Raw genomic sequence first — 13,145 nt, 5'->3', positions numbered from 1 at the left:
ATATTTTCTTTCATTCCATAGGTTGCCTTTTCATTTTGTTAATGATTTCCTTTGCTGTGCAGAAGATTTTCAGTTTGTTGTAATTCCACTACATCATCTATAATCTATAAAGACCTGTGTAACAGAGCTACTTCTCAAATATGTATGATACAAACCTCAAAAATAATATTTTAAGTTTTAATAGTTAATATTTATATCTTGTTTCAAATATTGCTTTTATAACTTTTCTGTTCCAAGTGATTTTTGAAAGACATTTTTAATAAAAAATGATGGAAAGGTTCACGAGTTCAAGCCCCACATTGGGCTCTGTGGTGACAGCTCGGAGCCTGGAACCTGCTTCACATTCTGTGTCTGTCTCTCTCTGTCCCTTCCCTGCTCATGCTCTGTCTTTCTCAATCTCTCAAAAATAAACAAGCATTTAAAAAGTATTTTAAAATTAACAATTAGGGAAAATACTCTCTTCAGTAGTAATGGCTTTATGATTTTGTAATATAAGAGGAAAACATTAGTCTTCTTCCACAAATTCTGTATATGCATATATAAAAATCTTTTATAAACAAGGCATGCATATAAAAAGGTTTTTATACATAAGGAACCTAGATCTAAATGTTTATTCTTTTTCTGTAGTAGCTGAGAGAAATAATGATTTACATATTTATATTAGCTATTAATTTTGTTTGGCTGTGGCTTAAAGAAAATAATTTATTTTTCCTTTCCAAAGAAGAATTCCAGATGTAGGCTGAAGAGGGCTGATACGGTGTTTCGTTTGGTCATCAGAGGTCCTGGCCCTATTGTTTTTGTACTGTGTCATTCCTAATGTATGACTTCTATTTCTAAGTTTGTCTCATGGTCCAAATGTCTGCTTGTACTTTAGTCATCATGTTTGCGTTCTAGGTAGAAGGCAGGAGGAAGGGGAAAATGGTAAAAAAAACAACAACAACAACAACACACACATACCACCTATTTCTTGTCTTTTTAAAAAATTTGTTTATTTAGAGAAAGAGTGCATATGCACGGGAGAGGGGCAGAGGGAGGAGAGAGAAAGAGAAAATCGTAAGCAGGCTCCAGGCTCTGTGCAGAGGTCGATATGGGGCTTGATCTCATGACTGTTGTCATGTCCTGAGCCAAAATCAAGAGTTGGATGCTCAACCACCTGAGCCACTTAGGTGCCCCTCTCTTGCCTTTTGAAGGAGGTTTCTTAGATGTGCATGCCACCTAACTTCTACTTAAATTTTCTTAGCTTGAAGGTAGTCCTTTGACCACACATCTATTTGCAAAGGAAGCTAGGAAATAGTTTCTAACAGCTAAGTATCTTGGTTTCTAAATAAAATTAGGGTCTGTTACTAAGATCGCTAATAGTGGGTAGGACAGATGATAGACAACTCCCATTTTCAGTTACTGCTATATTCCTGTTACAGAATAAACCAAATATTGGGGGAAAATTTGGTAATGAGGTAAACTTTCCTTAATGATGGTGTTAAATCTTTTTTCTAAAGAAAATTAAGCTTTTATGCCAAGAGGTTGGTACATTTGGATTAATAATAATTGTCTAGATTGCACAGAAATAATATCAATTATTTGGGGTTATGAGCTGACTGAGGAAGAAATGCTGAGAAGTTTCCTGAAGGTTTTTACTCTTTTAATCTGTTTGTCTTTGCTGCCAGTTTCACTGACATTTTTCAGAATGGGGAAGTTATATAGCTTATGGATTAGAAGAATTATTGTTGTTAAGATGTCCATACTACCCAAAGTGATCTGCAGATTCAATGTAATACCTATCAAAATCTCAATGACATTTTTTATAGAAATAGAAAAAACAGTTCTAACATCTGTCTGGAACAACAAAAGACCCCAAATAGCCAAAACAGTCGTGAGAAGAACGTGGCTGGAGTCCTCACACTTCCTGATTTCAGACTATATTACGAAGCTATAGTAATCAATATAGTTTTGTATTGGCATAAAAACAGACACATAGAACAGTGGAACAAAATTAAGAACCCAGAAACAAACCCAGGCATATATGGTCAGTTAATTTTCAACAAAGGAGCCAAGAATATACAATGGAGACAGGATAGTCTTTTCAATAAATGATGTTGGGAAAGCTGTACAGCCACAAGGAAAAGAATGAAACTGGACTCCTACCTGAATTATATACAAAAATCAACTCAAAATGGATTAAAGCCTTAAATGTAAGATCTTAAGCCATAAAACTTGTGAAAAAACTTATCCCCAATGCTTTTTTCTGTCATTCTTGGCAATGATTTTTTAGGATTTGATACTAAAAGCAAAGACAGCAAAAGCTAAAATAAACCAGTGGAGCTACATCAAACAAAAAAGCTTCTGCATAGCAAAGGAAAGAATCAGCAAAAAAGAAAAAGCATTCTGTGGAATATCTGAGAAGGAGTTAATATCCAAAATATATAAAGAACTCAGAGAATTCAGCAGGAAAAAAAAGTCTGATTAAAAAATGGGCAGAGGAACTGAATACACATTTTTCCAAAGAAGATATACAAATGGCAAATAAGCACATGAAAAGATGGTAAACATCACTAATCATTACAAAAATGTAAATCAAAACCACAATGAGATATTCCCTTACACCTGTTAGAATGGCTATCATCAAAATGACAAGAAATGAGCAAGTACACTGTTGTTGAGATTGTAAACTGGTACAGCTACTGTGGAAAATGGTCTATGGACTTAAGAAATTACAGATAAAACTACTATATGATCCAGCAGTCCCATTTTTGGGTTTATATCCAAAAGAAATGAAAACGGATTTTGAAAAGATATATGCACCCTCATTATTCATGTAGCCAAAATTTGGAAGCCACTTAAGTGTCTGTTGATGAATGGATAATTTTGTGGTGTATATGTACAATGGAATATTAATCTTGAGAAAGAATGAAATCTTGACATTTGCGACAACATGGATGGACCTTGGAGGCCTTTACTAATTGAAATAAGTCAGAGGAAGACAAATACTGCATGATATTGCTTATATGTGGAAACTAAAAAGGCTGAACCATAAATACAGAGACTAGCCATCGTGGTTACCAGGGACTGGGACATGGGGGAAATGGGAAGATGTTGGTCAGAGAGTATAGACTTCCAGTTATAAGATCAATAATGTACAGAATTGTGATCACATTTAATAATGCTGTTATTATATACTTGAAAATTACGAAGAGAGTTGATCTTACATGTTCTCATCACGAATGTGAAATGGTAGTTACAGAGGTGTTAGCTAATGCTTTGATGGTAATTGTTTTGCAATAAATATATCAAATTAACATTAGCTTAAACTTACACAATGTTATATGATAATTTTATGTCAATTAATTTTATCTGGAAAAAATAAAATGAAAGGTCAAAGTAAGTGTAAAAAAAAAAAGAAATATAAAGCAGAATAGCTAGGTAAAGAGAGAGAGGGAGATAGGGAGAGACAGAGCAGACTTTAAATGGCCTAAGTCAGTATGAAAGACTACAAAATAGATGCAAAGAGAAAGAGAACAAAAGAGTAATGAAAAGAAAAATGTTTAAAAATACAAAGATAGAATAGAGGGAGGAATGAAAGGAAAGGAGAAAGGAGAGATAAAGGGATAAAAGAAGGAGAGAAAGGGAGGAAGTTAAGAAGAATGGAAAACAGGCAGTATACAGCAAGGTAAGAATAGAGAAAGAAAAGGATAGTGAATAAATTAGACTGAGAAAAGATAAAGAAAAAAAGCTATCAAAGAGAGAAGAAAAAGGAAGTGGCCAAGATAGGAAAGGAGAGGCAAGAGAGAGAAGTTTAAAGTGATGAGTGTCTAAGAATAAAATACAAAAGAAATGAAGGAAAGAATGTGGGAATGAGAGATAAAAAGAAGGGTTTGAAAGGAGGAGCCAGTAAGAAAATAAAGTACAATAGTGGACAGTGGGGAAAGAAATCTAAAAGTAACTCAGTCAAAATGCTACAGTAAAAATAAGATTGATGACTGGGTGCTAGATAGGAAGGTAGACAGATATGTAGGCAGCTGTACAAAATACAAATAGATCCATAGGTAGGTGATGGATAGGTAAGTAGGTAGCTAAAGATTGATAGGTAGAAGCGATTTTAAAAAGGATTACCCAAGAAAATGTCAATAAATAAGAGGCAGAAAGAGAGTTAGAAAGGGAAAGAAGAAATGTAAAATGTTTTTAAAAATTTCCATGAAATAGAGAGTAAGTAGGCAGGTATGCATGCAGACAGACACAGAGGAAAACATTGAAACACAGAAAAGGAGCAAGAAAAAGGCATGGAGAAATGGAATAAGGGAAGGAGAGAATGAATGAAGGAAAGAGGAAATATGAAAGAAATAAAGACAAGATGTTTAAAATGGATTAATTGATTATAAGAAAATATTTAAAAGTAGAATGGCTCGTGTGGGAACATTAAGATGACTAGTTAAGTATGTAAGTACTTACTGTAAAATGCTTTTCAAACTTCAGTGTTGAGTGATATGAATCATCTGGGGTTTTTGTTTTTGTTTTGTTTTATTTGTAAATCAGTTCTGATTCAGTACATCTAAGGTGTGGCCTGATATTCTACATTTGTAATAGGCTAACAGGCTCCAGTGTGATGCCAGTGTCTCAGGCTCAGAAGTAGATTTTAAGTAGCAAGGTGCCAGGAGATAATAGGAGGAGGAGTACGAAGAAATTTGTTTCAAATAGGTATTCATCTTGAGTTTATACTTAACCAATACTTGTATTAGTTGTTCAACTGCTTGTTTTCTTAAAGTTGGGTCAGATGACCTTCAGGACTTCTTTATACCAGTTCTCTATTTCTTTGAATTAAAAAAAAAAAATCTTTAGGAAAGATTCTTTTGCTAACTCAGAGAAGGACCCATAATTCTAGGTGATTTCCTAGAAGTTTCAAGAAGTAAAATCTAATCTGGAAGAATTTTATTTTATTTTAAGTTTTATGTATTTATTTAATCTCTATACCCTATGTGGGGCTTGAACTCATGACCCTGAGATTAAGAGTTACATGCTTTTCCAACTGAGCCAGTCAGGTGCACCAAAACATGGAAGAATTAAAAAGAAAAAAAATAGGGGCGCCTGGGTGGCTCAGTCCGTTAAGCATCCGACTTCAGCTCAGGTCATGATCTCGCGGTCCGGTCCGTGAGTTCAAGCCCCGCATCAGGCTCTGTGCTGACTGCTCAGAGCCTGGAGCCTGTTTCAGATTCTGTGCCTCCCTCTCTCTCTGACCCTCCCCCGTTCATGCTCTGTCTCTTTCTGTCTCAAAAATAAATAAAGGTTAAAAAAAAAAATTAAAAAAAAATACTATCTTAGACCATTCAAAAGCTCATGTTATTTTTGAGAATCTTTTGATAGTGGCTTGTCTGTATAGGGGAATGCAGATATTTTAGGAGAAGAAACATAAGAATAAATTGGCTAATGATAGCATTTGGGGATTTTGGTTGATCATATTAACCAAGATAGAAATATATGATTTTCTAAGTTAAAACCGTGCTAGTTGTCTGCATTGATAAAGTCGTCTTCTTTCCTTTCTTCCCCTCTCCCCCTGCTTCCCCTTCTTCCACTCCCTCTCCCCTCCCCCACCCTTCCTCCTTCTCCTTCTTATTTTATTTTTTCCGGTGATATAGCACTTCCAGTAAGAAATCTCTCTGGACAAGTTTATATGCTATGAAAATTCAATTTCATATTTCCCTTTCCTGAATATAACTGAGATTGATAATTATTTGGGCCTTTCTAATTGCAATATGATCTTTTTTATGCTAATAATATTGTTTGAGGTATTTCAGCCAAGGTTAGTGAAGTACACTGGAAATGATTTTTGTAAAACTTCACATATCCTTCTTTTTGAAAAACATCATGTATTAAAGAAGAGTCATAAAGCATATCAGTGTTAATTCCTAAATGGATAATTTATTAACTTGTTACCTTTTATTTGTTTCAGTCTCCCTGAATGAGGTTTCATTGCTAGTGGATACCACACATTTAAAGAGGTTTGGGTTATGGAAAAATAAGGATGATGATCACAGTAAAAGGAATCAAGCTATCCTTTTCCTTTGGGTCTCTGCAAATTATCTTCAAGAGATTCAGACCCAACTAGAAAACTCCATATTAAGCCAGCACTGTGAGTATATGAAATATTTCTATATTTCAGAATAACCTGAGAAGTCCTGTGTATAGTTTTCTCCTAAAACAATTTAATAGAATGTAATTATTTCATTGAATTGAAATTAAGTAGACTTGATTAAAAATAATTTTAGCCCTTAATATTATACAAGGTAAATTATTTATTCTACACAATTTCTCCTGATAATTTTACTCAACCAAGAGAAATTATCTGGTAAGATGAAAGGAATACTTTATCTTTTAGTCAGTTGCCATCCTTGGCTACCTTTCTTATGAATTTCTTGCCCTTGTTGCATAAAGAACTGTGGCAGCTAATCAATGGCAAAGTTAAATAAAATACGGAAGTCTTTACCTTCAACATTTTCTTTAGTTTTTTAAAAAATAAGGGGCGCCTGGGTGGCGCAGTCGGTTAAGCGTCCGACTTCAGCCAGGTCACGATCTCGCGGTCCGTGAGTTCGAGCCCCGCGTCAGGCTCTGGGCCGATGGCTCGGAGCCTGGAGCCTGTTTCCGATTCTGTGTCTCCCTCTCTCTCTGCCCCTCCCCCGTTCATGCTCTGTCTCTCTCTGTCCCAACAATAAATAAAAAACGTTGAAAAAAAATTTAAAAAAAAAAATAAATAAAACCTAGTTACTTATATATATCATTTCTCTAAGACTGGATTGAATACTTTTCTGTATGTTCCCATAAACTGGTCTGTATATATGCATCTTAAATATCTCCCAACTTTGTTTAGTTTTCAACTCCTAAAGGAGTCTAGTTTAGAATTGGGTAAATCAGATTAGTAAGCTTCTTTCTTACCTCTTTGATCTCTCTACCTTGCTGTCTCTACTCCCTTATATATTAAAGATGTTAAGTAGTGAATAAATTTTATACCTTTAATATTATAGTAGTCCCTCCCTTATCCATGGAGGATATATTCCAAGAACCCCAGTGGATGCCTGAAACCACAAATAGTACTGAACTCTCTCTGTTTTTTTTCCCTAGACATACCTACATACTTTCCTATACATGTGAAATTTAATATACAAATTAGCTACACTAAGAGATTAACAATAATAAGAATAATTATAACAATATCCTGTAAGAAAAGTTACATGAATGTGTAACATCTTCTTGTGATTATGTGAGAAGAGGGAATGCTTATATGATGACATGAAATGAGGTGAATGACACAGGCATTTTGATGTAGTGCTAGCCTACTGTTGACCTTATGGCAACAGGCCAGAAAAAAGATCTGCTTCTGGACTGCTGTTGACCATGGGTAACTGTAACTGTGGAAAATGAAACCATGGATAAAGGAGGACTACTTAGTTACTTTGCTCTCCTACTTCCAAATTAATTGGGAGAATTCATGATTAAATATCAGAGAAGTTGGGGGGAATAAAACTAGCCATTTATAATTATTCTGGGTGGAGAGAATATAATTTGAGACGATTGTTGAAATGTTTGATGAAACAGAATGATTTTGAAGGAAGTGTTTGGTTGGTTGGAATAATTTTTTAATTGGTAGATTTGATAAATGGAGGAGGCTAGAGAAAAATAATTAGTTCCTTAGTTATCATTCATTCATTTATTTATACATTCATTAACAAATGCCAGGTAGTAGAGATACAGTAGCTAATGCCATTGTGAAGTTTCCATTTTAATGCAGGAGGAGTTTAAAACTTGGGTTTTGAATCTAGGTTACTAATAGCCTGTTTGGGGATTTAATTTCCCTCGGTTATTAACTAACATACAAAATGCTGTTATTAATAATTAAATTATTTATAGTCCTCTTGAAATATAATACTTGATTAAAATTGATTTATTTTTTCTTTTACAGCAAAATCCAGTGAATTCATTTTTCTTGAGCTATACAATCCTATTTCGCAAAGAGAAGAATTGAAATTAAAAGATATTATGACAGAAATAAGTACAACCAGTGGAGAATTGGAACTTTCTTATCCATTGTCTTGGTTTCAGGCACTTCCTTTATTTCAGAACCTCTCTTCAAAAGAAAGTTCTTTTGTTCATTATTATTGTGCTTCGACTTATTCTTTTCCTGCTGTTGCTGAAGAAATGAAGATGAAATCAGTGTCTCAGGTTAGCATCTGATTAATATAATTGTCAAATTTTAGTAAAAACTTTTTCCCTGAAAATCAGGTGATTTCAAAATGCTGTGTTTTGTCCTAAGTGCTCAGGAGTCAACCTGAGGGAACTCTGAATACCAAACTAAAATAGTCTTATTTTATTTTTAATTTATTTTATTTTTAAGTAAACTCTACACCCAATGTGGGGCTCAAACTCACAACCCCAAGATCAAGAGTCACATGCTTCACTGACTGAGCCAGCCAGGTACCCCACAGCTAGAATAATTCAATCAATAAAATCAGTAATGATAACATGATTATTACCAAAGAATAAAATAAATACCCAAAATCTATATTGATACAAATAAATTTCAGAATCAATGAATGGAAAATACTGATGGTGGATAATTGACAGTTCTTTCTTAGGAAAGTATTTAACTAATAAATGTAAAAGGAATAAAAATTACAAAGCCACCATAGAAAAACCATAGTTAGGGGCACCTGGGTGGCTCAGTCGGTTGAGTTTCTGACTTCAGCTCAGGTCATGATTTCACAGTCCGTGGGTTTGAGCTCCGCATCAGGCTCTGTGCTGACAGCTCACAGCCTGGGGCCTGCTTTGGATTCTGTGTCTCCTTCTTTCTCTGCTCTTTCACTGCTCACACTCTGTTTCTGTCTCTTTCTCTCTCTCAAAAAAAAAATAAATAAAAAAAATACATAAATATATTAAAAAGAAAGAAAAACCATAGTTAATGATTGTTACAGGCAAGGCCCACCAAGATATACTAAATTTAATGGGTAAAAACTTAAGGAGAAACAGGATATTTGCATAATCTCAAAGTTTCTCAACCAAAATATTTATTTATCACCAAAAGAAAAGTAATAACTTTACAGTGGAGAAATGTGGCAGATATCACCAGGAATAAGATACCGACATGGTGTACCTGTCACATAATACACTGAGAGGGTACATGACTTCTCTGGTATTTTCCCCAATATTGTGTAGCCTCAGTCTAATCATGAGAAAAATCAAACAAATTCAGTTTCAAAATAACTGATCAGTACTCTCGAAAATATCAAAGTCATGAAAGACAAGGAAAGACAGGAATTAAAGGGTACTGATACAGAAAAAAAGATATTAGTAAAAAAACTAGTGAGATCAGAATAAAGTCTCTAGTTTATGTTATTATTCCAATGTTAATTTCTTAGTTTTGAAAATTGTACTGTGGTTATATAAGATGTTAATATTAGGGGAATCTAGGAGAGGCTTGTATATCTCTGCCAAATACCTCTAGAAAGAAAGTTTTTAAAGTTTGCTATGACAAATATAAACTTTTTGTCTTTTAAATTTTATTTTGTCCTATTTATTGTATCTTTTCATTTTGAACTATAAAGTTTTCACATTGTTCTTTAATTATAGAGCCCAGATCTGTAACACTTCAAGTTAAACTTTGATCTTTGTATATACAATATGTTTTGGTCAAGAGTGTTATTTTGATTCAGCTATATCTTTGTAGAAACTCCAAATGTATAGATATAACTCATTGATATTGATTTAGTCACATTTTTCTCATAGAAGTTTAGGTTTTGACTTCGTCCTTTTGAGAGCTAATGTGCATTTATGTATTTATAAGGAAATCTTTTTCTTTGCCATTTCTTGTCAGCCTTCAAATATGGATAGAACCAAGCCTACTTACACCTTCCTACAGAAGCAAACTAGCGGTTGCTACTCACTTTCTATTACATCTAATCCAGATGAAGAATGGCGAGAAGTCAGGCACACGGGACCTGTTCAGAAGTATGTACTATCATAGGCTGTTTGTGATAGGTAGACACATTAGTAGTTTTCAGTCATGTTGCTGATTTTAAGTAGTTTGACTTTTTCTTTTTAATTGAGGTATAGTTGACATACAATATTATATTAGTTTCAGGTGTATACCATAATGGTTTGACAATAGTTTGCCTTTGTAAATGTTTTGAGTTTTATTCTTAAAAAAAAATTTTTTTTTTACATTTATTTATTTTTTGAGAGACATAGAGAGACAGAGCACAAGTTGGGGAGGGGAAGAGAGAGAAGGAGACACAGAATCTGAAGCAGGCTCCAGGCTCCGAGCTGTCAGCACAGAGCCTGATGCAGGGCTTGAACCCACAAACCGTGAGATCATGACCTGAACCTAAGTCAGACACCCAACTGACTGAGCCACCCAGGCGCCCCAGTGTTTTGAGTTTTATTCTTACACTGATGGTTAGTGATAGAAATAATAATTTTTTATTTTAGAGAAAGTTAAAAACATTTATTAAGAAAACAGTGCCATTCCATTATTTTTAGTAAAGTATGCCTCAATTTAAGTACTTTGGAGTTTATCAGAACTTTCTTTTCTGAAGTTGCTATGTTACTCATATTTCCTCTTTTATATGTCTTCTTAGGGTGGTCAGGCAGAATAGGGATTCTGTGCATGTAAGGTTGACTTCTATTCTTCTGTGTGATTCCTTTTTTCTGTTAAAAAAAAAAAAGCAAGTGAAAGAATAGGATAGAAAATAGCCAATAAAATACTATCATATTAGCATTTAAAGTTTTCACATGTTCTTATTTGATTTAAGTGCTTTGGTTGCCTAGATTAAATCAGTTGCAGTTGACTCCATCTTCTTGAATCTTTCTAGTTCAAGAAGTATAGTTATACCTTTATTTTTTACTACATTTGTGCAGTGAGGACCATCCTGTCTATTCCAAGATTATAGTTGGAAACTCACAACTGCTCTTCTGAGTTTTAAGAAAAGGTGCCAGAAGAAAGATGCCTAATTAGTTGTCATTTGTTTCCTACTTCTTTCTGGTTGTGTTATAATTACTTGTTTCCTATATTCTGTTAAGTTTTACATTATAAGCACTTTATTATAAGCAAACTTGCTTCTCTGCTCCCTTGTTATTTCTGTATTGTTCGGCTGTTGGTGTAGACTAGCCACAAGTAGAAGAACATAGTTTTTGACTGCTTGCTCTTTTGAATGGAAAGGAACTAGTCTTGGGGATTCAAACTTAGAGTTGGAAGGTAGAGCACAGGAAAATCTTTCATGGTTTATTACATCAGTGTGTTGAAAGTTAAAAATTGTGCAGAAGAGAGACATCTTAGATGGCATTATAACTGAGACATAACGTATTGGTTAGACAAATATGAGACTAGGTCACATGGGAAGGACTGGAAACGAAAAGATAATGGAAGTACTATTACTAGCTTCTGAAAATAAAGGAAAATATAATTGCTTGTATCCTGTCAATTATTTTTACTCTGTACATTATAGTTATTGAATACACTGCCCTAGTATTGTTCCATATAACAAATCTCTTTGATACTAGAATTTTCACTACCAATGTGTTTTAACTTTAGTTTTACTTTTTTAAGGTTGATTGTATATCCTCCACCACCTACTAAAGGGGGATTAGGAGTAACTAATGAAGATCTGGAATGCTTAGAAGAAGGAGAGTTTCTTAATGATGTAATCATTGATTTCTATCTTAAGTAAGTACAGTGATGAATGATCTCATTTGTTTTATCAGTTTTGATGTGAACTTTAAACTGCGTGTCTATCACTGAAGTATTTTAACTCTAGCTAAAAGTAACCTGCCAGCAATTCAGATTTTAGAAATTTTTGCCGGGGCGCCAGGGTGGCTCAGTTGGTTAGGTGTTCGACTCTTGATTTCAGCTCAGGTCATGATCTCACAGTGGTGGGATTGAGCCCTGTGTTGGGCTCTGCGCCAACAGGGTGGAACCTGCCTGGGATTCTCTCTCTCTCTCTCTCAAAATAAATACATGTTGAAAAAACTGTTTTGTTTGCCTACCGAGGTTTTCTACAGTTGACTACTTCAGTTTGTATATACTCCAGAAGAGTTGCTATTTTTTGTTTGTTTTAGTTCTTGTTTATTTGTTTATTTTTTTTATTTATACTTCTTAACTGTTGTATTACTGTGGTGAAGGAAGTATCTAAAAATTACAGATCACTTTGGGAAAGGAAAAGAAGCAACCCTGTAGTTATCTATTCTGTCTTCAAGTGCTGTAAGAGTTACCTGTCATTTAAAAAACACATATCACTATGCCATTAAAAAATAATTTTCAACTTTGCATAGCTTAGTTGAAGGAATAGGTAGGAAGGTTTTATAAACTTTGATGCAAAGTTTCTAGCCTGCATCTTTCCTGAGTCCTATTGTTTACGTATACTAGCCTTATTTCAGTCACTCAGGCTCTGAATCTCTATCACTAGCCCTTCATCTCAGATACTGTACATTTGACCTCTAGAAGTTTGATCTGGGTCTTTTTTAATATCTTATACCTAGGGCCTCCATGAATTAGGAGGTTTTCCAGCCTGTCTGGTAAGAACAGGCACTATTCTTGTCACTGGCTCATTCCCTCTCATCTTTGCAGGTAGTTCTCACCCCAGCATTTTCCTCACACGCATGCAATGGTCATTCTTCTAAATACTTGAGGAGGACTCTGCAGATGTCTGGAGTTCTGTTTATCTATGACTCTTCCCTTTTTAGTATTCTGATCTGTAAATTCTAGCTGTCTTGGTCTCTCCTGACTTTCAGCATCTCAATGTGGAGTCTGCCACCTGGGTTACTCCTTCCTGTGCTGCCACCTGGAAACTACCAAAACAGTAAACTGGGGCATGAGTGGAGCTCACCTTGTTTATTTCTCATTTCTCAAAGACCACTCTTCTTTGTTGCCTGATGTCTAGTGTTTTGAAAACTATTGATTCACATGTATTTTGTGTGATTTTTCGCTTCTTTCATCCAGGTGGGTAAATCTGGTCCCTATTGTTCTGTCTTGGCTGGAAGCAGGAGTCTTCATCATCATTGACTCTTCACCCTTCCTTCCCTATCTGCATACTCAGTTGCCAATTTTAGTAGATTCTGTCTCTCAAATTCATTTATTCTTTTTCTTCTGTCATCATGATTTCCTAGTACTTCTT

The 13,145-nt window shown here is 34.6% G+C and overlaps 1 protein-coding gene across 7 annotated transcripts in view; it reads left to right on the top strand.

The window, feature by feature from the left end:
* Positions 1-13,145, top strand: part of SENP7 (SUMO specific peptidase 7) — a 148,172-nt gene that overhangs the window by 119,884 nt on the left and 15,143 nt on the right. For 6 of the 7 annotated variants that reach the window (XM_042998688.1, XM_042998694.1, XM_042998693.1 and 3 more), the window contains 4 exons: positions 5,939-6,118; positions 7,943-8,202; positions 9,851-9,984; positions 11,582-11,698. In XM_042998688.1, the coding sequence (XP_042854622.1) occupies positions 5,939-6,118; positions 7,943-8,202; positions 9,851-9,984; positions 11,582-11,698 (691 nt within the window). The remainder of the gene's footprint in view (positions 1-5,938; positions 6,119-7,942; positions 8,203-9,850; positions 9,985-11,581; positions 11,699-13,145) is intronic. The other variant, XM_042998691.1, reaches the window with a different exon arrangement.

The sequence above is a fragment of the Panthera tigris genome, chromosome C2 (assembly GCF_018350195.1).
Source record: "Panthera tigris isolate Pti1 chromosome C2, P.tigris_Pti1_mat1.1, whole genome shotgun sequence".
In the NCBI taxonomy this organism is placed as follows: domain Eukaryota; kingdom Metazoa; phylum Chordata; class Mammalia; order Carnivora; family Felidae; genus Panthera; species Panthera tigris.
This window is presented reverse-complemented; position numbering and strand designations above follow the sequence as displayed.